The sequence below is a fragment of the Nannobrachium achirus genome, assembly GCF_963921795.1.
Source record: "Nannobrachium achirus genome assembly, chromosome: 9".
Classification (NCBI taxonomy): domain Eukaryota; kingdom Metazoa; phylum Chordata; class Actinopteri; order Myctophiformes; family Myctophidae; genus Nannobrachium; species Nannobrachium achirus.
In genome coordinates this window covers 275,815-300,783 of record NC_137818.1, presented here as the reverse complement: position 1 = coordinate 300,783, position 24,969 = coordinate 275,815, and the positions used below count along the sequence as shown (strand labels likewise).

The 24,969-nt window shown below is 39.2% G+C and overlaps 1 protein-coding gene across 1 annotated transcript; it reads right to left on the bottom strand.

The window, feature by feature from the left end:
• Positions 1 to 802: 802 nt before the first annotated feature.
• LOC308291789 (calcium-independent phospholipase A2-gamma-like) lies at positions 803 to 23,438 on the bottom strand (the record flags this gene model as incomplete). The annotated part of the gene is made up of 14 exons (XM_080733922.1): positions 803 to 991; positions 3,673 to 3,796; positions 7,739 to 7,884; positions 10,123 to 10,217; positions 12,527 to 12,626; positions 13,085 to 13,142; positions 15,268 to 15,439; positions 18,542 to 18,636; positions 19,536 to 19,693; positions 19,861 to 20,013; positions 20,793 to 21,203; positions 21,984 to 22,436; positions 22,638 to 22,815; positions 23,041 to 23,438. The coding sequence occupies 14 exons, from the start codon at positions 23,436 to 23,438 to the stop codon at positions 803 to 805; spliced, it is 2,730 nt and encodes a 909-aa protein (XP_080590048.1).
• Between the last annotated feature and the right edge of the window lie 1,531 nt (positions 23,439 to 24,969).

The window sequence follows — 24,969 nt, the reverse complement described above, 5'->3', positions numbered from 1 at the left end:
CACTTTACCCACATACAGCTCAATGGAGTTAGGAGGTTTTATATTATCATCACTTTATCCACATACAGCTCAATGGAGTTAGGAGGTTTTTATATTATCATCACTTTACCCACATACAGCTCAATGGAGTTAGGAGGTTTTTATATTATCATCACTTTACCCACATACAGCTCAATGGAGTTAGGAGGTTTTTATATTATCATCACTTTACCCACATACAGCTCAATGGAGTTAGGAGGTTTTTATATTATCATCACTTTACCCACATACAGCTCAATGGAGTTAGGAGGTTTTTCACCACTGATTTGAACTAGATCATTTGGGTTAGTGTGAGTGTGTGTGTGTGTGTGTGTGTGTGTGTGTGTGTGTGTGTGTGTGTGTGTGTGTGTGTGTGTGTGTGTGTGTGTGTGTGTGTGTGTGTGTGCGTGCGCGTGCGCGTGCGTGTGTGTGCGCGTGTGTGTGCTATAAGTCACTACATCACGGTACGGTGAGCTAAACTCCAAACACCAAATAGCCGATCTACAAGCTCACAATGCGTTGTGTCAGTGACATGTTGTAATTAGTATCACAGTGTCAGACAGCTGGTCAGATCGTCAGAACCATCGCTACTGGACCTCTCGGCCAGTCCGGTCAGGGTCAGGGTCAGGGTTAATGTTAAGGGTTAGGTTTAGGTTTAGGTTTAGGTTTGGGCTAAGGTTTAGGTTTAGGTTTAGTTTTAGGGTCAGAACCATCGTTGCTGTGCCTCCCAGGCCCTCAGCGTTTAGGTTTAGGTTTAGGTTAAGGTTTAGGTTTAGTTTTAGGGTCAGAACCATCGTTGCTGAGCCTCCCAGGCCCTGCCTCTCATCCAGTCCTGTGTGTTCTGCACAGCAGAGCGTTTTGCTCCCAGAACCAAACACAGACGCTGCAGTTTGTCTTTGTTCCTCTCCAGATACGAGCCTGTCTCTCCCAGCAGCCCGTCCAGCGCTGAGGCCCGGGACTCATCCAGAGAAACCTGTTGGTTGTACATTATATATATATATGTTACATTATGTATATTATATATGTTACATTATATATATTATATATGTTACATTATATATATATTATATATGTTACATTATATATATTATATATGTTACATTATATATATATTATATATGTTACATTATATATATTATATATGTTACATTATGTATATATATTATATATGTTACATTATATATATTATATATGTTACATTATGTATATTATATATGTATACATTATATATATTATATATGTTACATTATATATATTATATATGTTACATTATATATATTATATATGTTACATTATATATATTATATATGTTACATTATATATATATTATATATGTTACATTATATATATATTATATATGTTACATTATATATATTATATATGTTACATTATATATATACACTTGCCACAAAAAGTTCGGAAATCTAAATTTGGTCGATTATATCTCCCCTTTGATAAACCAAAATGGTATTGTGTTTTATATCATTTTCATTGTTGATTTGTCACCTTTACAACGAGGTACAGCTTGTAAGCATCGGGCATTCGAGGCATGAGCTACACAGCCAAACGTGTGGGTTGCGCTGACCCAAAATTTGCCAACATTCAGTCCATTATATCCCCCCTTTAATTGTGCCAAATGGTATTGTGTTTGATATCATTGTTATCGTTGATTCGTCACCTTTACAATGAGGTACAGTTTGTAAGGATCTGGCATTCGTGGAATGAGAAACACAGCCAAACGTGTGGGTAGCGCTCCTCCAAAAATTGTCAAAATGGCCTGGCAGGCCTGCAATACTGTTCTTTTGGTATTCACCTTTGTTACTTGGGGAATTGAATGATTGCACTCTCTCACAGTAATAAGGAAAAGAAAAAACAACACATATTGGCAATTTTTACACTTTATTAATGTTAAGTTCAGTGTCAGGGAAGCCCAAAACGAGAGTAAATGCCAGCAGAACAGTATATTGCAAGCCATTTTGGCAAAATTCTGGTTGGCGCTACCCACACGTTTGGCTGTGTAGCTCATGCCTCGAATGCCCGATGCTTACAAGCTGTACTTCATTGTAAAGGTGTCAAATCAACGATAAAAATGATATAAAACACAATACCATTTGGGTTTATTAAAGGGGAGATATAATCGACCAAAGTTAGATTTCCGAACTTTTTGTGGCAAGTTTATTATGTTACATTATATTTATATTATATATGTTACATTATATATATTATATATGTTACATTATATATATATTATATATGTTACATTATATATATATTATATATGTTACATTATATATAAATTATAAATGTTACATTATATATATATTATATATGTTACATTATATATATATTATATATGTTACATTATATATATATATTATATATGTTACTTTATATATATATATTATATATGTTACATTATATATATTATATATGTTACATTATATATATTATATATGTTACATTATATATATATTATATATGTTACATTATGTATATTATATATGTTACATTATATATATTATATATGAGGCACGGGACTCGTCCAGAGAAAACTGGTTATTAGAAATACATATTATATACAGTGGCATCAGTTCAGAAAAAGCTAAGGTATGGCAACATGACTGGTGTCTTGCACGCGCGCCTTCGCGCACGTGCAAGACACCAGTCATGTTGCCATACCTTAAGAAGTACATTCTATTTCCCCCGGTTTACAGTTTCTTGGGCTGGATATGGAAACCTGGAAAGGTTGTTCAAGTGCAGCTAAACTTGGCATGTTAGTAAACGTGCCACAATACCTTGTTAAAGTGACCATTTTGTAAAATGTTGAAGTTATTTTACTGTAATTTAACAACATAATACAGATAGACAAAGAGAAATTCATGGATTTATATTTAAAGGTAACTTTTATTTCCCCCCCTGGACCCAGGGTATGGCAGCTGCATACCCCTGCCATACCCAATTGACGCCCCTGATATACATATTATATTATGTAAGATAATGAATGGCTCCGCGGGGATTCACGGTACATAACAGACCGATGGCCTGATATCTAAAATGGACACAGACAGACATGGTCAAAACGGGTCCTATGACAACAGGTATAATGGGGTACGCATTAAAGGGGGAACCGGCACTGTGTCTAAAACACAGTCGGAGGCACAGACAGATAGCAAAATCTCCATAATGGGCATAAAGGGATACAGACAAACAGATACAGAGATCTCCATATATGGGCATAAAATGGATGCAGACAGACAGATACAGATATCTCCATATATGAGCATAAATGGACACAGGCAAACAGATGGTCAAAACGGATCCTATGACAACAGCTATAATGGGATTTGCATTAAAGGGCGGGGCATTAATTCCCTATTTACATTGTTCCCGAGTTGGCCAGGTCGCCGACTAGACGCTCGGCCGCCTGAAGCGCCTAGTTAATCATAACAATACCTGGCTGCTGAGCATAGTGATATTACATACATACATACATACATACATACCGTAATGATATTATATATATATATATACAGTATGATATAGTGATATTACATACACACATACCGTAATGATATTAATCATATATATATATATATATATATAATATATATATATGTATATATCAGAATGATAGAGTATTAATCATAACAATACCTGGCTGCTGAGCATGGGGTTGAAGCGGAAGTAAACGTCTGGAGCCAAGAGGTCGTCTAGCAGGGTGTGAACACCTTCTGTATCTGTAGCACTGTAGACCAGGGTGGACAGCTTAGCTCTGAGACTGGAAATATATATGATTATATATTAATATACAGTACATACTGTACTTAATATTAACCTGTATCTGTAGCACTGTAGACCAGGGTGGACAGCTTAGCTCTGAGACTGGAAATATATATGATTATATATTAATATACACGAGACTGAGACTGGAAATATATGATATGATTAAAGGGCCTACACCATGCTTTTAAAACTATATTTTTCGTATAAATATATGCTCAAAATTGAGTCTTAGACAGGTGACAAGTGACAAACGGGCTTCACAGTTATGTCAGGTGTGTTCATATGCTAATGGTGATGCGATTTCAGATCAATTGCTCCAGCCACTGAGGAGAAACGCTGTGACAGACACTCACTCACTCACTCACTCACTCAGACAGACATTCGGAAAATTATAGTATAGATGAGGCTCTCCAGCTGCAATACCAAAACGGCCTCTGTTTGCTCAGGGGCGCATCTAGTGGGGTTTTTCCACCCCTCCCCCCTCCCCTCCTCTTCACTCCTCCCCAGACCCCACGTTGACAACAAATAATGTTAATATTGGGCCAATACAAAAATAGGATAATGTTGCAGCTCTGATTATAGCCGACTGTACTGTAGGCCTATGTTGTATGTTATGGGGCGGCTGTGGCTCAGGAAGTAGAGCGGGGTGGCCAATGGTCCGTGGGTCGGCGGTTCACATCCCGGCTACTCCTGTCTACATGTCGAAGTGTCCTTGGGCAAGACACTGAACCCTGCGTTGCCTCCAATGGTGTTAACTGGTCAGTTGCCACCATTGGTGTGTGAATGTGGGAAGTGAGGACGCTGGCGTTGACTGTTCGCCGCTTCACCTCCCAATGTATGAATGAATGAACCATTGTAAGCGCTTTGAGTTCGCAATTTGCTTAGAAAAGCGCTATAAAAATGCAATTCATTATTATTATCATTATAGGCCTACTGTCAAATGACACAGGGCGACCGTTGCTAGACCAGACATTACTGAAAGTTAATCTACATAAGACAATCAACCCCACCTGCATTGTATTTATGTATAAAAAAAAAAGTAAAAGAAAAAAAAAAAAATGTTTTGAAAAAAAAGTTTGAGAAAAAAAAAAAAAAAAAATTGAAAAAAAAAAGGTTTTTGAAAAAAAAAGTTTTGAAAAAAAAAGTTTTGAAAAAAAAAAAGTTTTTGAAAAAAAAAAGTTTTTGAAAAAAAAAAATTGAAAAAAAAATTTTTTTTGAAAAAATTTTTTTTTACTCTGAAAAAAAAAAAACGGGAATCCGTGTGACGTCACACGGATCAACTCTCAGAACAGCACTGTTCTGAGAACCCGTGGAAAGCTTTTCATCTCTGTCTTCCCAAAACCAGAGAAAGACACAATGTACAGAAATAGGACTTTGTGAGGATAGAAGGTGCCAGTGGGACCCCAAAAAAAGGTTTTAAAATAGAAAAAGTGAAAATTCATGGTGTAGGTCCTTTAACACTTTCCTAGCCGAAATAGAATGGCTGTTGATAGATTAGCCGTGAAATTTATATTATTGTATTATGATCTGAGACATAATATTATGTCTATAAATATGAGCCCGCCACCCCTCCTTCTTGGACAGCGCCATTGTTTTTTTCTTTTTTTTTCAATCCCCAGGTCGTTAGCTCACCGTGATTATCTGGATCTCCATTGGGATAGAGTGGCAGTTAATGTTATCATCTAAACAGTAAACGGGTGGCTGCTGGGAAGCCTCTGGAAGGAATGGACCTGATGTCACTTCTGCTTCATGTCAGACGAGCCATGCGCTATCGATGGACGAGTGGTGACTAGGGAAGGTTAGACGATCGCCGATTTTCGGATAAAAATCATTTATTTCGTTTTTAATGACCCAGTACGGTAAAAGATGGCGTGGCGCGTCTGAGACTCCTTGCTCAGTAGTCCGGTATATTACGGTTTTAATATTAAGGGGCTCCCCGTGGCTTGCAAAGTGTTAATACATATTAACCTCTGTATCTGTAGCGCTGTAGACCAGGGAGCTGAGCTTAGCTCTGAGACTGTAAATATATGATTATATATTAATATACAGTACATACTGTACTTAATATTAACCTGTATCTGTAGCACTGTAGACCAGCGTGCTGAGCTTAGCTCTGAGACTGTAAATATATGATTATACTAGAAAAGTGTGCCTGCAGCTCGCTAAGTGTGTGCAACCTTGTATAGCAGTTGGTGTTAGCATTAGCATTTTTGCATTAACATTAACATCATTATTAGAATGTTTAACATTAGCATTTGTATCATTAGCTTTAACATTAGCTTTTTTTTAGCATTAGCTTTATCATTTTTAGCATTATCATTAAAATCTTTTGCTTTAACATTTTAAACATTAGCTAGCATTAGCATTTTAGCATTAACATTAGCTAGCATTAGCATTTTAGCATTAGCAATTTTAACATTGGCATTTGTTATAATTAGCATTTGTTAGCATTAGCATTTGTTAACATTAGCATTAGCATGTGTTAACATTAGCATTTGTTAGGATTAGCATTTTAGCATTATCATTTGTTAGCATTAGCATGTGTTAGCATTAGCATGTGTTAGCATTAACATGTGTTAGCATTAGCATTTGTTAGCATTAGCATTTGTTGTTAGCATTAGCATTTTTAACTTTAGAATTCGTTAACATTAGCATTTGTTAGCATTAGCATTTGTTAGCATTAGCATTAGCGGTTAGCCGTTGTGACTGTGGGACCACCCACCGAGATTGAGACCAGTAACGTGTTGGGAAGTGGAGACATGGCTGTTTAAAGCCCAGCCAATAGGAAGGCAGATGGGGCGAGGCTTAAGCAATTACAGATAATTCCTATTGGCCATGTAACTACACACAGCGAGTTTTGAGATGGTACCATGCTGCAAACTGGAGATATAGCTGTTTAAAGCTCAGCCTATAGGAAGATAGGGGCAGGGCTTAAGAGGGGGCGGGGCTTAAGTAATAAGTCCCTATTGGTCGTTTAAAGGGATATTACACTTTCAAAGTCATTTTATCGTCTAATCAGGCTTTTATGAACACCCTGAACAGTTTTTAATTTGCTTGATTCAATATTTAGATATTTGATGTAAATGTTACCAGGCCGACACGCCCAGGCCCTCTCCACATACACACCCATTGTAACTTCAAACTCCATTTTAACCATGATAAATTCATTAAAAACAACCATTATTTTTTCTGGTGACTCAAACTACCCTCCTAATACGTGAGCAGGCCGTGTTTTTTCGATAACTTTTTTCATTTATTTTTAATAATCCATTTTTGTATTAAATATTTTTCATTTTCCCAAATAATTATTAAAAATTAATGAAAAAAGTTATCGAAAAAACACGGCCTGCTCACGTATTAGGAGGGTAGTATGAGTCAACAGAAAAAACAACGGGTGTTTTTAATGAATCTATCATGGTTAAAATGAAGTTTGAAGTTACAATGGGTGTGTATGTGGAGAGGGCCTGGGCGTGTTGGGCCTGGTAACATTTACATCAAATATCTAAATATTGAATCAAGCAAATTAAAAACTGTTCAGGGTGTTCATAAAAGCCTGATTAGACGATAAAATGACTTTGAAAGTGTAATATCCCTTTAAGTCCAGACACCAAGTTTCAAGACGGTACCATGCTTTGAACTGGAGTAATGGCTGTTTAAAGCCCAGCCAATAGGAATACAGGGGGGCGGGGCTTAATCAATTACAGCTCGTCCCTATTGGCTGGAAGTCGTGTGAGCGTTTTAAAGTTCAAATCACGTTGCTAGGCAAAAGTATGGCAGAGTAATGTCCACTATGCTTTCCACGCTTACAATGGGAGTCGACGTAAGTGTCTTAACTCTCTCTATCAATGGGTTAGGGTTAGGGTGTCATAACTCTCTCTATCAAGATAAAATAACAACCTTGTAGAGGATAAATCATAATAATAAATAAAATAATAACCTTGTGGAGGAGGCGGGGTTTCTCTTGGTGTTGTCATAGCGACCGGTGCCTAGCGACACCACGCACTGGAACGGCTGCTTGGGCCACAGGAGACGAGCCTCATGGACCGCTAGGGCACAGGGATTGTTGAGGAGGATCCCTCCATCCTAAGGGATATATAGGCCTACATTATAGATACATTATAGTTCCTTCCATCCTATGGGATATATAGGCCTACATTATAGATACACTATAGATCCTTCCATCCTATGGGATATATAGGCCTACATTATAGATACATTATAGATCCTTCCATCCTATGGGATATATAGGCCTACATTATAGATCCTTCCATCCTATGGGATATATAGGCCTACATTATAGATACATTATAGTTCCTTCCATCCTATGGGATATATAGGCCTACATTAGAGATACACTATATCCTTCCATCCTATGGGATATATAGGCCTACATTATAGATACATTATAGATCCTTCCATCCTATGGGATATATAGGCCTACATTATAGATCCTTCCATCCTATGGGATATATAGGCCTACATTATAGTAGGGCTGTCCTCGACGCAGGATTTATCAAGTCGACTCGAGTCGCGGGGGTTAATCCAACGCGTCGACGAATCGTTTATGTGTAAAAAAAAGTTGTGCTTTAATTATTATTATTTTTTTAAGTTGTGCTTTAATGACTGGAGAGGAGGCGCGACCGCGACGCATTGATAGAGTACCGGTACAACAGCTGTTGTAAACCACATATGATTTGTGGATTCTCTGCTTTGAAAACTGCCTGGTTGTAATGATTTTATGCCTCTCCAAGGCTAAAGGAACAGGGCTAAAGCGCTAGCATGCTAACGATTTAGCCCCGTTCCTTCAGGAGGAAAAACAACACCAAAGTAGGCTAAAGGTGTCTAACTCTAACAATAATGTAACATCACTGCGTCGATGCAGAACGGCACACGGCTGCATCGCAATGCAAACAAATTGTCGTAATCTAAAACTTTTTAAGAAGTCCTCTACTCCACCGCTGTCCTCCACCACAGAGCCACACTCAGTGGCAGTGAGTGAAAGTGAAAGCGCGTGAAAGCGCATCGATTTGCGCTGCTGCTTCTTGGTCAGCTTTAACAACTAGAATAACAACACGTCGACGCATTTCCTCTCAAAGCGGTTAACTTCAAAATAAGAGTCGCTTGTTATATGATCAAGGCAACTTTCAAGTCACGTGAACTGCTTTTATTTTTAAGTCTAGTTGCAAGCAGTAGGAAGTATGGACTAAATAGGAAGAACATGACAGTCCAGCGCTCTCATACCGCACCGGTGTGATAAAAAATAATATATTTTTGACGGCTCGACTCAAACAATTGCCGTCGATTCCGGGGGCTTAAAACGACGCATTGATTTGTCGATTTTCAGAGGACAGGCCTACATTATAGATACATTATAGATCCTTCCATCCTATGGGATATATAGGCCTACATTATAGATACATTATAGATCCTTCCATCCTATGGGATATATAGGCCTACATTATAGATACATTATAGATCCTTCCATCCTATCTGACAGTGGACAGATACAGTATTAATCTGTTGTTTCCAGCAACTATAAGGTCTGTCAACTTTAGATTTCACAAAATCAACAGAGAGAAATCTACTAGCTCAACTCCTCTGCGCCTCCCCCTGGCTGAATGGCCACACTACACATTGAAATAAGATCCAATATCCTGGGGGCAAAGTTCGCACAACGTGTTCATGATTTGAGGCTTTTTTTTTTCAAATATATTATTGATAATATAATGAATAAATCACCTGATGAGTGAATTAACATAATTATTAAGAAAATATAATTATTAAGATAATATAATGAATAAATGACCTGATGAGTGAATTAACATAATTATTAAGATAATATAATTATTAAGATAATATAATGAATAAATCACCTGATGAGTGAATTAACATAATTATTAAGATAATATAATTATTAAGATAATATAATGAATAAATCACCTGATGAGTGAATTAACATAATTATTAAGATAATATAATTATTAAGATAATATAATGAATAAATCACCTGATGAGTGAATTAACATAATTATTAAGATAATATAATTATTAAGATAATATAATGAATAAATCACCTGATGAGTGAATTAACATAATTATTAAGATAATATAATGAATGAATTAACATAATTATTAAAATAATATAATGAATAAATCACCTGAGTGAATTAACATAATTATTAAGATAATATAATGAATGAATTAACATAATTATTAAGATAATATAATGAATACATTACCTGATGAGTGAATTAACATAATTATTAAGATAATATAATGAATGAATTAACATAATTATTACGATAATAATGAATAAATCACCTGATGAATGTCACTTTGTAAACAGAACTCCTGGAAGTATCCTGGAGCAGCCGATGAGGCTCTGACCGCCTCCCACATCTTATAGTGACTTCCTCCTGTTGTTACATAATGTACATATAAATATTGAATATAGTGAGATCCTCCTGTTGTTACATTATGTACATATAAATATAATTATACAGGACCGCCTCCCACATCTTATAGTGAGATCCTCCTGTTAAATATAACATATATATATATATATATATATATATATATATATATATATATATATATATATATATATATATAATTATACACCTCCCACTTCTTATAGTGACTTCCTCCTGTTAAATATAACATATATATATAAATATAATTATACAGGACCGCCTCCCACATCTTATAGTGAGATCCTCCTGTTAAATATAACATATATATATAAATATAATTATACAGGACCGCCTCCCACATCTTATAGTGAGATCCGCCTGTTACATATAACACACACACATATATATATATATATATATATATATATATATATACATATATATATTAAATATAAATATAATTATACATCTTATAGTGAGATCCTCCTGTTAACTCTCCCACCGCTTTGAACGTTCACGTTCGCCCGATTGCGCAAGACCTCTCCGCCAATACGGCGCTCGTTCGGTTCGTTCGTCTGATGACTGTAAGCTGATGAGGGGTCGCGCGGCCGTCTACTGTAAACACATTTTCCGCGGTGATGGTGTAAAAAATCCATTATGCGTTAGATCAACGGAGAACAATTCACTTCCTTGTTGATTTCCTCCGGCTGTAAGGCTCTATGGCCAGTGACTGGTCTTCTTCTTCTTCAACACATAACAGGCAAATTCACATTCATTCTCGCATGACGCCGCCCTCTGCTGCCTGGCAGACCAAAGTGCACTATTGCACAACCCAAAAAAATAAAAATAAATAAATAAATGTCTGTCTGTCTATCTACTATAACGTCGCAAAGGTAAGCCGCTTTTTGATGGCACCAGACCCAATAAATAAATAAATAATCTGGCAGTGGGAAAGTTAAATATAACATATATATATAAATATAATTATACAGGACCGCCTCCCACATCTTATAGTGAGATCCTCCTGTTAAATATAACACACATATATATATATATATATATATATATATATATATATATTAAATATAAATATAATTATACATCTTATAGTGACTTCCTCCTGTTAATTGCTTTAGTGCCTATCCCGAACTAGTTCGGGATGATTTGGACCATCCATCCATCTAGTTCGGCTTTTAATTTTTTAATTTTTTTTTCGAGCCGGGCCGCCGGCCGTCATCTGTTTACACGGCCCGCGAGAGCGTCGCGCCGTCGATATTTACCATCCACTCCAATGCAATCCAGGATCTTTAGAGCTCATTTTCTCTGTTCCATGCATATCCATGAGGTGTGCAAGGTTTAATCATGGCTAAATCGCCGAAAATAGGGCTTCTAAAATGCTTGGTAGCCAATTGCTAACTTCAAGCGAACTTCATCCTGTCCCTGTTGATGACACAAAGGAAAGTGTTCAGGCTTGTAATGGCTGCGCAGGGCTTGTGCTGTTACAGCGCTTGTGGATGGGTGTTTTCTATGGCCACTGGGCGCCCTCTAGTGGTGAAAAGGTGGCATAGAATGGGTTAAATATAACATATATATATATATTAAATATAAATTATACATCTTATAGTGACTTCCTCCTGTTAACTAGTTCAGTGCCAAACGACTTTCAGATCAACTATCTCACTATGGACTTCCCTGCCAAACGACTTAAATCGACTTTTACTTAGAAAAAAAAAAAAAAAATGATTTTTGATTTTTTTTTTTTTGGACCCCATTAAATCTAGTAAACATGATTTCAATCGCGATTTTGTATGTTCCAATTTAAGTCGACGCACAGGATTCCAGAAGTGTAGCACTTATTTGCTCTTGTATCAAACCGGTACTCGAAACGTTCTTAGAATTTAACATATTTTCTAAAGTAAATATGGGGGCGGCTGTGTTAAGAACGTTTCGTTGTCAAGCTCAACATTGGGCATTTGGACCTATACATGGAGAAATGGAGCAAAACTGTTTGGCCTAAACATGGAGATGTGGAGAACACTATATATGGAGATAGTCCAGTCCATTATGTCATATGGGACTACCGTCATAGACAGTAGCCATTGTTAGGCCAGAGTCAATGGCTGGCTGTCTGACTGTCTGTACAGGAAGTGATGTCACATGACATACTTTTTATGCCCATATATGAGTCATTCTGTACCACATCTCCATGTTTAGGCAAACTCCACACAGAAAGTCCCTTTCGCCAACCCCACCTAGGGTGTGGGCGATAGGGCCTTTCTGTGTGGAGTTAATTAACTGAGTATGTTAATTACCTGGATAACGACTCAGGGATCCAGGGATGTGGTTGTAATTACGGAACACAAAGGGTTTGGGACTCGTCCCCCAGTTCACCACAGCACTCACTGCTGACACCTGGTGGACAGAGGGGAAACAACCTATTTATTGCTTTATTTTATTGAACTAAATATAAAGTACTATATTCACCTCTAATATGTAGTGGAGTAGAAGTTAAATATAAAGTACTATATTCACCTCTAATATGTAGTGGAGTAGAAGTTAAATATAAAGTACTATATTCACCTCTAATATGTAGTGGAGTAGAAGTTAAATATAAAGTACTATATTCACCTCTAAGATGTAGTGGAGTAGAATTATACTGGAAATACACAAGTAGATTTTGACTTAAAGGAGGACTTTCACTGCCACTCTTCATATAATAGTTACTCACAAATGTTCATAATAAAACTACTTTGGGACTGTGGGAAACGTGTTCCTAGTTTAGACTATGGGAACAGGAAACATGCATTCATTTGGACTATGGGAACAAGAGACGTGTACTTTGGGACAATGGGAACAGAAACCATGGTTACCTTGGGACTCAACTCCTCTCTTACTGTACTGAGCAGCAGTTTCTCTCCCAACGTCTCTCTGGGGGGGGGGGGGGGGGGGAGAAAATAAACAATTGTGCCTCATGAACAGTTTGTCGGACAGATGCGTGGGTGGCGTCAAATGACTTGATTAATAGTCCTTAACCTAAATTGGGGCCTATTTCGCCAAACAGGAAGTGCCCCTCACCAAACAGGAAGTGACCCTTCATCTCATGAACCGTTTGTCGTAAAGACTCGTGGGTGGCGTCAAATGACTTGATTAAGAGTCCTTAATCTTAATTGGGGCCTAATTCACCAAACAGGAAGTGCCCCTATATCTCATCAACCGTTTGTCGTACAGACGCGTGGGTGGTGCCATATGACTTGATTAAGAGTCCTTAACCTTAATTAGGGCCTATTTCGCCAAACAGGAAGTGCCCCTCACCAAACAGGAATTGACCCTTCTTCTCATGAACCGTTTGTCGTACAGACTCGTGGGTGGCGTCAAATGACTTGATTAAGAGTCCTTAACCTTAAATGGGGCCTAATTTGCCAAACAGGAAGTGCCCCTATATCTCATCAACCGTTTGTTGTACAGACGCGTGGGTAGTGCCATATGACTTGATTAAGAGTCCTTAACCTTAATTGGGGCCTATTTCGCCAAACAGGAAGTGCCCCTCACCAAACAGGAAGTGACCCTTCATCTTATGAACCGTTTGTCGTACAGACTCGTGGGTGGCGTCAAATGACTTGATTGAGAGTCCTTAACCTTAATTGGAGCCTAATTGGCCAAACAGGAAGTGCCCCTATATCTCATCAACCGTTTGTCGTACAGACGCGTGGGTGGTGCCATATGACTTGATTAAGAGTCCTTAACCTTAATTAGGGCCTATTTCGCCAAACAGGAAGTGCCCCTCACCAAACAGGAAGTGACCCTTCATCTCATGAACCGTTTGTCGTACAGACGCGAGGGTGGTGTCATATGACTTGATTAAGAGTCCTTAACCTTAATTGGGGCCTATTTCGCCAAACAGGAAGTGCCCCTCACCAAACAGGATGTGACCCTTTATCTCGTGAACCGTTTGTTGTACAGACTTGTAGATGGCATCAAATGACTTGATTAAGAGTCCTTAACCTCAATTGGGGCCTATTTCACAAAACAGGAAGTGCCCCTCACCAAACAGGAAGTGACCCTTTATCTCATGAACCGTTTGTCGTGCAGACTCGTGGGTGGCGTCAAATGACTTGAATAAGAGTCCTTAACCTTAACTCATCTGCTGCCATTTAACAATACCTTCGTACTCTCATATGCCAAACTGTCTCCATAGACTTCCATGTAATTCATCGTGCACGGATCATGCACACCCATGCCTAGATAATGCACCACGTGTGTCCACATTGCTCACAGCTTTCAAACAAAAAAATCCGAAAGGAAATCCGTTCAGGCATTCATGAGATAGCAGCCATTATGTTTTCCTAAAATGTAAACAAAGATGGCTGCCATGTTTGAAAGATGGGGTTGCTATGGGGGTTAAACATGCAATTTCGCGATCGCTATCATGCCTACTACATTTTTTGGGGTACAAAAAATGTTTTTGAAAAAAAAAAATGTTTTTGAAAAAAAAAAAAAAAAAAATGAAAAAATTCTCGGGTTCCTCGGGCGTGGCAGGGCGGGACAACGGGATTTTTTCGGGCTCCTCGGCCATGGCAGCATATGAGTTAATTGGGGCCTAATTCACCAAACAGGAAGTGCCCCTCACCAAACAGGAAGTGACCCTATATCTCATCAACCGTTTGTCGTACAGACGCGTGGGTGGTGTCATATGACTTGATTAAGAGTCCTTAACCTTAATTGGTGCTTCCTTCGCCAAACAGGAAGTGCCCTTCGCCAAACAGGAAGTGCCTCTATATCTCATGAACCGTTTGTCGTACAGTCGGTAATGTTAAAGCTAATGCAAAAAAATGATAATGTTAAAAAATCTAAAACTAATCTAATGATAATGCTAACACCAAAAAAATCTAACGTTAATGCTAACACCAACCACTACACAAGGTTGCACACACTTAGCGAGCTGCAGGCACACTTAAAATTTCGTAGAAATTTTCTTTTCTAGTTACATATATTACCGAAGTATAACCTCACAGCTGTCTGTACTGTAGTATAATGTATATATTACATATATTACCGTAGTATAGCTTCCCAGGTATCAGTACTGTAGTAACTGTGACTCCAGCCCATGTTGACTGTTCCAACCAGAGCGTTCTGCCGGAACACATCGGACCCAAAGCGACGATACATCTGACCACACTGATCCAGAGAGAATCTGGCAACCCCCACCATGAACCCCAGCACTGCACCTTTAAGAGAGAGAGAGAGAAAGAGAGAGAGAGAGAGACCATGAAATCCAATACTGCACCTTTAAGAGAGAGAGAGAGAGACTATGAAACCCAGCACTGCACCTTTAAGAGAGAGAGAGTATCTTATAATGTAATGTAATCTATATTATAATGTAATGTATAGATGTAATCTATATTATAATGTAATGCAGGGGTGTCGAACTCATTATGGGGTGAGGGCCGCATTGGATGAAAGGCGACTTGATGAGGGCCAAACCGGTCGCGAATCGGATGGCATGCACACTCGCGCACATGTTCGCTCTGTTTTTCTTCCTGTCGTCTCAGCCACTGCTGTAGCTAGCAGTATAGCAGTATATTATTTTACAAATTGTGTTTATTATTAAGTAAAATAGCTACTTTCATTATTGGTATTACAGGTGCAGTTAGGTACGAGAGATGCTATTTGTTTAAAGGAGTAGTTCATCCCCAAAATGCCTTTTTGTTTCTTTGATTACTCACGCCATGGAGACTTGAGTTCAATAATATATTTTTATTTTATTTGTCGCATTACTAAGACAAAAATGTGATAATAGTACACTTCCTCCCATTGATTCCGGATGGGGACCCAAATGCATTTGGGTCCCCATCCGGAATCAATAGGCATGCATTTATTGTAATCAAATTTCTGTTTTAGGAATGAGTCTCCATTGGCTCCATGGCATTTTGGGGGTGAACTCCTCCTTTAAGAAGTGCCAATAAGAATCAACCATTTGATAATAGAATAATTCAATTCCTGATAGTCTCTGCTATAATTTGTAAATGGCTAAAAAATATATTATTGATGCAGGACAATAATTATTTTTATTGTATTTGATAATAAAAAGAATATATCTGAATAATAAAACCTTTACATTTTATTATTATTATATTTTTTAAATAAGTTATTTTCTTAACAACATTAATTTCCATGTCTAATATGTGTAATCTTTGAGTACAGTTCGAATATTGTAGGTATGTTCAGGTATTATTCATAGCCACCCCATTCCTAGCAATGCTGTCATCTTCAAAGAGAGAGAGAGAGCTGGTCACTTAACATTCCAATCAATCAACTCAATCACTGCCAGGTGGGAGAAACCTAGCCTGCAGTGAGAAGGCATTAGTTAGGTTAATTCTTAAAACAATCATAACTCTTGACAGGAATGGGCTAGAGACTTACTTTTTTTCCCTAAATGCTCAGAAATGTCGGCCGGATTGAATCATCTTGCGGGCCGGATCCGGCCCGCGGGCCGTATGTTTGACATCCCTGATGTAATGTATAGATGTAATCCCTTATCTGTACTCACTCCACAGATGTAATCTATATTATAATGTAATGTATATATGTAATCTGTATAATAATGTAATCTATAGATGTAATCTATATCATAATGTATTGTATAGATGTAATCTATATTATAATGTAATGTATAGATGTAATCTCTTACCTGTACTCACTCCACAGATGTAATCTATATTATAATGTAATGTATATATGTAATCTGTATAATAATGTAATCTATAGATGTAATCTATATTATAATGTAAAGTATAGATGTAATCTATATCATAATGTATTGTATAGATGTAATCTATATTATAATGTAATGTGTAGATGTAATCTCTTACCTGTACTCACTCCACAGATGTAATCTATATTATAATGTAATGTATATATGTAATCTGTATTATAATGTAATCTATAGATATAATCTATATTATAATGTAATGTGTAGATGTAATCTCTTATCTGTACTCACTCCACAGATGTAATCTATATTATAATGTAATGTATATATGTAATCTGTATTATAATGTAATCTATAGATGTAATCTATATTATAATGTAATGTATAGATGTAATCTCTTACCTGTACTCACTCCACAGATGTAATCTATATTATAATGTAATGTATATATGTAATCTGTATTATAATGTAATCTATAGATGTAATCTATATTATAATGTAATGTATATATGTAACTATATTATAATGTAATGTATATATGTAATCTGTATTATAATGTAATCTATAGATGTAATCTATATTATAATGTAATGTATAGATGTAATCTCTTATCTGTACTCACTCCACAGATGTAATCTATATTATAATGTAATGTATATATGTAATCTGTATTATAATGTAATCTATAGATGTAATCTATATTATAATGTAATGTATAGATGTAATCTCTTACCTGTACTCACTCCACAGATGTAATCTATATTATAATGTAATGTATATATGTAATCTGTATTATAATGTAATCTATAGATGTAATCTATATCATAATGTATTGTATAGATGTAATCTATATTATAATGTAATGTGTAGATGTAATCTCTTACCTGTACTCACTCCACAGATGTAATCTATATTATAATGTAATGTATAGATGTAATCTGTATTATAATGTAATATATAGATGTAATCTATATCATAATGTAATATATAGATGTAATCTATATTATAATGTAATGTATAGATGTAATCTCTTACCTGTACTCACTCCACAGATGTAATCTATATTATAATGTAATGTATAGATGTAATCTGTATAATAATGTATTGTATAGATGTAATCTATATTATAATGTAATGTATATATGTAACTATATTATAATGTAATGTATATATGTAATCAGTATTATAATGTAATATATAGATGTAATCTATATTATAATGTAATGTATAGATGTAATCTCTTACCTGTACTCACTCCACAGATGTAATCTATATTATAATGTAATATATATATATATATATATGTAATCTATATTATAATGTAATCTATAGATGTAATCTATATTATAATGTAATGTATAGATGTAATCTCTTACCTGTACTCACTCCACAGATGTAATCTATATTATAATGTAATCTATAGATGTAATCTATATCATAATGTATTGTATAGATGTAATCTATATTATAATGTAATGTATAGATGTAATCTCTTACCTGTACTCACTCCACAGATGTAATCTATATTATAATGTAATCTATAGATGTAATCTATATCATAATGTATTGTATAGATGTAATCTATATTATAATGTAATGTATAGATGTAATCTCTTACCTGTACTCACTCCACAGATGTAATCAAACAGCTGATGGATGGGTCTTCCTGTCTCTTCTTCCAGGAGCTTCAGAACCTGGAGAGGAACCACACCTCTGTGCACACGCGCACACACACACACACACACACACACACACACACACACACACACACACACACACACACACACACACACACGCACACAGCACAAACACATGGAACATTGAGACTTTACACACAGATGTACAAGCTCACAACACAAGTACTTACACTTTGTATTCAAGATTACCATAATGATTATCATATGAATATAGAGATATTTAATAATGATTATCATATGAATATAGAGATATTTAATAATGATTATCATATGAATATAGAGATATTTAATAATGATTATCATATGAATATAGAGATATTTCATAATGATTATCATATGAATATAGAGATATTTAATAATGATTATCATATGAATATAGAGATATTTAATAATGATTATCATATGAATATAGAGATATTTAATAATGATTACCATATGAATATAGAGATATGTAATAACTCTATAATGAATAATAATTGAATACAGACATATGTAATGCATAACAATACAATGAACAGCTTAAAGTGGGGTTTCCAAACTTTTTAAAGTGGGCCACATTAGAAAATATGAAAGCACCCAAGGACCGATTATATCTGCTAACATAATGTACTTTCCTGATCATAACATACAATATGCATGGCATTTAAACATCATCAATATTTAACAGCAATGGTCTTTTGTCAGCTGTGTGCTCTGATCAAAACACACATTTCACATTATCAAATGTAACCAGACGGCAGACGGTAAAAATACAATAAAACATCCTTTCTTTGACGCCTTCAGAATGAGACAACAACCCTGACAAGTTGCACTCTGGGAAAGTATTCTAGTTTGACGGTGCTGGAGGGTCGTTTATAATACAATAACCACGGTTACCACGGTTACCATAGTTACCACGGTTACCACCATGTTTACCTGGTTCCCCCCCCATCGATGGAGAGGACTCGTATTCCGCGACCTCTGACCGGATCCACGTAGCCAATCAGAGCCAGCGATTCTCTGATGACCTCCTGAACTTCCTGGTTGTCCTTGTGTCTCCGCCGATGTTTTAACAGTTTCACTGCCGTTCTGTCCTAAAATAATACAAATATTATATTAATTATGAAAATATAATTATAGTGTTGATGTTTTAACAGTTTCACTGCCGTTCTGTCCTAAAATAATATAAATATTATATTAATTATAAAAATATAATTATAATGTTGATGTCTCAACAGTTTCAGCGCCAAAGTTTACAGACCTGCCACAGGAGCGCTCGGCATGCTGGGTAATGTAGTAGGTGTTGGTTGAGAGCCTCTAAGTGGGCGGTGAGTTCATCTGGACTGAAGGCCCCGCCCACGCTGTCAATCAAACCATGAGTTATAAGCTCCGCCTGCCGCATCCCCAAGGCAACCTGAAACACACACACACGCACACGCACGCACACACACACACACACACACACACACACACACACACACACACACACACACACACACACACACACACACACACACTACATGAAAAACACCCATCCAACCCAGGACAAACTGACTCTATGGGAGCCAACCCAGGACAAACTGACTCTATGGGAGCCAACCTAGGACAAACTGACTCTATGGGAGCCAACCTAGGACAAACTGACACTATAGAACCCAGGACAAACTGACTCTATGGGAGCCAACCTAGGACAAACTGACACTATAGAACCCAGGACAAACTGACTCTATGGGAGCCAACCTAGGACAAACTGACACTATAGAACCCAGGACAAACTGACTCTATGGGAGCCAACCTAGGACAAACTGACACTATAGAACCCAGGACAAACTGACTCTATGGGAGCCAACGCAGGACAAACTGACTCTATGGGAGCCAACCCAGGACAAACTGACTCTATGGGAGCCAACCCAGGACAAAGTCAGGAAAGGCAAGAAGCACCAACTTGATGCGTAGATGCACTGTGTTGTGACAGCTTAGCTAAGAACACTGTAGACCAAGGGTTAGGGTTAGGGTTAGGGTTAGGGTGTTGTGACAGCTTAGCTAAGAACACTGTAGACCAACAGTCCTACACACATACAGGTTGAGTAGCGCTGCTGTAGACCATGATGTTAGATAGGAGAGTGTGGAGGACATGCGATGCAGGGGTCCTGAGTTGGTGTCTGTAGACCACACTCATGCAGGTCAACTCACCCTTCTCTTCAGTCTGGTCTCAGAGGAGGAGGCGGTGGTGTCGGCTGGGACGCCTGAGGGAGGAGCGAGGTTCAGGAGTCCGGCCAGCAGGGAGGGGATGGAGGTGGAGGGTTGGAGCAGGCAGTCCAGGAAGGACACAGGCTTCATGTCCTCCACAGCGGCAGCGGTGGCGGCGGCGGCGGCAGGAACCATTCCTCCCAGGTCGTTCCCGTCCCACTCCTCCTCCGGGGAGCCTCGGCCCTTGAAGTAGCGGTTGACGTGAGCGGCCATCTGAGCGTAGCTCTCCCCGAAACGAGCCGCGTAACTGCTGCTGTGGAAAAGCCCTGTAGTCTGTGGAGCGACCACTAGCTCCTCCTCCAGCCTGGGCTGGGATGGAGAGGAGCACCTGGACGGAGGTTCCTCCTGCCTGGGCTGGGACAAGGAATATAAGGAAGGAATGGAAACACGTGACCACCGGGCATGCATCATGTCTGGCTATGAAGCTCACCATGGGTGCCAGAACTCGCACCGGAAGTGCGATAAAATACATGTCAGTGAAGCGACCGCCATTTTCCCAATGACCCTGAGCGCAACGGTGGGGGCCGATGGGCAATAGGCTTCCCACACTCCCCCGCCCCCACCGTTGCACTCAGGGTCGTTGGGAAAACCGCGGTCACGTCAGTGAATGGAACCGGCTTGATCAGCTCATGAACAAACCTGGAACAAAAACTATTTATGAACGAATGAGACCTTTGTCATATAATCTGTTCAGGAATATAAAAGAAAACAGATCAAAGGTATTTTTACAATCACTTGCTTTTCGATGTGCACAGTACATAATGAAATAATAATAACAGTAAATAATAATCGTTTCTGTCTCCGTGTGTTGTGAGATTTGGTTCCCAGACATGAAACGGTGGATAGTCTCGCGATACTTGGCACGTTTAGAAACATACTTTTTGCTCTTTAGATACTGCTATAAAATTACACAGTACACACATCGAAAATCTACACAGCTTTTATTTTCCTGAGCTGAGTATGTTATAAAGGTCTCACTTTTTCATAAATAGCGTTTGTTCATGAACTTCATGAGCTGCTGGGAGGCTGCTCCACAGTCTTCCACCGAACCTCCGGCTGAAGTTTGGCACGCATAGTGCGACCAATCTGCCGGTTGGAATTGCGAGATAGCGAAAAGGGCGTGGATGTCTTTACCTCTCTATTTAACTTGGGCTGGGACGGTGGAACCCTCAGGGTTCTGGAGGAGGATGCTTTAGATGCCTCTGGATCAGCGCCGCTCTTCTCTTTCTGAGGGAGGGGTTGAGGATCGTATTCGTCTGTAGCTTTGGCACCAAAGTATCGGTTGATGTGTCCTGATAAGTACTGATAACTGTCCTCCCACGAGGAGGAGCTCTGAACGACGGGGTCAGGTGGTCCAACCCTCTGAGCGTCGGGGGCACCAGGTGGTCCAACCCTCTGAACCTTACGTCTGGGAGCTTTCCTCCTCCTCTGACCGGCGTGCGTCGCCATGGTTACGGGTGTTATCCCGGTCTCTGGGAGGACGTCCTCTGGTCCTGGAGGATCTCTGGAGAAGACAGAGTTGATGTGATTGGACACGTAGCTGAAGCTCTCTCCCCAGCTGGAGGCCAGAGAGCTGATGTGGAAGAGCTGCAGGGGAGCAGAGGAGACCGGAGGACTGGAGCTGGAGTCTTGCTCACGTTCATGTCTCCAGGTCTCTGAGTCCTGTCCTCTCTGTCTGTCCTCTCTCTGTGTCTCTCTCTCCCTCTGTCCCAGTGTCTCTCTCTCTCTCTGTCTCAGTGTCTCTCTCTCTCTCTGTCCTCTCCGGGACAGATATTCCGGAGCTGCGACCACACCCTCACCACCACCACCACCACCGTCGTCGTCCCCTCCACCACCGTCGTCGTCCCCTCCACCACCGGCCATGCAGACTACCCAGGATGCATCTCTCCTCATGAAACACACATGGAGGTCTCTGGACAAACGGTCTAAGGTCTGGCCCAGACGGGCTCCCAGCGCCTGGGGGTCCCTGGAGGAGGAGGTCTGGGGGTCCCTGGAGGAGGAGGTCTGGGGGTCCCTGGAGGAGGAGGTCTGGGGGTCCCTGGAGGTGGAGGAGGCTTCCAGAGGGTCTCTTTTGGAGGTGGTGTAAAAACGGACAGACTGGACGCGTTTCACTTCAGAGGCGGAGCCAGAAGCACTGCGATGATGTAACCATGAGGTTTTATCACAGCCAATCAAAGCAGTGTGATGTAACCATGTGGTTTTATCACAGCCAATCAAAGCAGTGTGATGTGGGATGGTTCTCCTATAGCTGGGAGGACAGCAGCTCTGGAGTCCTGTGGTCTTGGAGATCTGGGAGATCTGTTCCATCTGCTGCAGCAGATCTGTTCCAGATGACTTGTAGATCTGTTCCAGATGACAGTAGTTTCTCTGCATGTGTAGCAGCAGATCTGTTCCAGATGACTTGTAGATCTGTTCCAGATGACAGTAGTTTCTCTGCATTCGTAGCAGCAGATCTGTTCCAGATGACTTGTAGATCTGTTCCAGGTGACAGTAGTTTCTCTGCATTCGTAGCAGCAGATGTCGCAGTTTAAAGAACAGTCTCAGCGTCCTGCTGCCTCCTGATAGGCTGGTGCTGAGGTAGCGACCCATGACTCACTGTGATGTCATCAGAGCGGCAACCAATCACAATCTAAATGTTGTCCCGCAGCAGAATCATTTTGTCCCTGGAAAACACAAAGAATAGTTGTGGTAATTAATGATCTTAGGTTGTCTGCACATTACTACCTAAAAAGTAGGGAGGTTAGCGCTTCGCCTCACAGCTAGAAGGTCCTGGGTTCGATTACCGCCGGGGGACGCTGTGGGCGCTGGGGGCGCGTTTCTCCCTCCGCGTCATCAGCGCCCACACCCTAGGTGGGGTCGGCGATAGGGCCTTTCTGTGTGGAGTTTGCATGTTCTCCCCGTGTCTCCTAGGGTTGATACCCTCACAAAAACATGCAGTAATCCTGGTCTCAATAATGCCTCCCCCCGGCCAGCCGGGGCGCTTGATGGAGGGGAAAGGAACTGGTTGGAATAACGTGTTCCTTCCACGCGCTACGTCCATCCCGGTGAAATCCCCCCTGTCAGGTGAAAAGAAACAACTTGGACTACTCATGCATTGAAGGAAGCATGAGGTCAGTCCGTTGTCTCCCCAGGCGCGGCAGAGGGAGAGCAGAGCCCAGGATTATAGGCAATTGGCACTGGGTGAAAACGGGTTACAAAAATCGAGGGATAAAAATTATAAAAAAAAGAAAAAAAAAAGTAGGGATGTTCCTAGCGACTAATTTCACTGACGTGTACACGACAATTTTGAAACCGAATATTCGACTATTCGAAAATTATTATTATTATTTTTTTTATTGTAATTTCACCCAGAAAATAGCCAAAACTGAGCACACTTCGGTCTATTAGGGCAAACCTCCTTTGAAAAAAGTATCAAGAGTATATAAAAGCCTTTTAAAATGGTATATAATACTGAAATCTTGCTCAAATTAATCAATTACATCATTGTGCGAATCAGATCAATAATTAGCGCATCAGTCGCAGCTGCTACAACAGCTGACGTCTGACTGAAGTCGCTATACTAACTGAGCAACAGCTCTGCTTTCTACATAATGGCTACATAATGGTATTCCATCCTAACCCTAACCCTACATAATGGTATTCCATCCTAACCCTAACCCTACATAATGGTATTCCATCCTAACCCTAACCCTACATAATGGTATTCCATCCTAACCCTAACCCTAACCCTACATAATGGTATTCCATCCTAACCCTAACCCTACATAATGGTATTCCATTCTCAGCCAATGTAGGATTAAGCATTCTCCTTGGCTTGTTCTCACCTCAAAATATGGATTAATTCATGGACCGGATCACAGATGCAGCGTGCAGGGTATCCTACTCGAGTTAACGAGTGATTCACATCCAGTATCTTTAAGATACACTTTGCCATTAATTTACTCATGCAACTTTACAGAGTTATGAAGACACCAGGCAGCAGACAGCCTGCCTGGTGTGTGGCTGCGTGCAGCCATGCACACTCACTGCAGGTCACCGCGAACACTGACCACAGCGCACAACAGTCAGACTGTGACACAGACAGTCATGCGCCGCAAATCAACCAAGGGAATGCTTAATT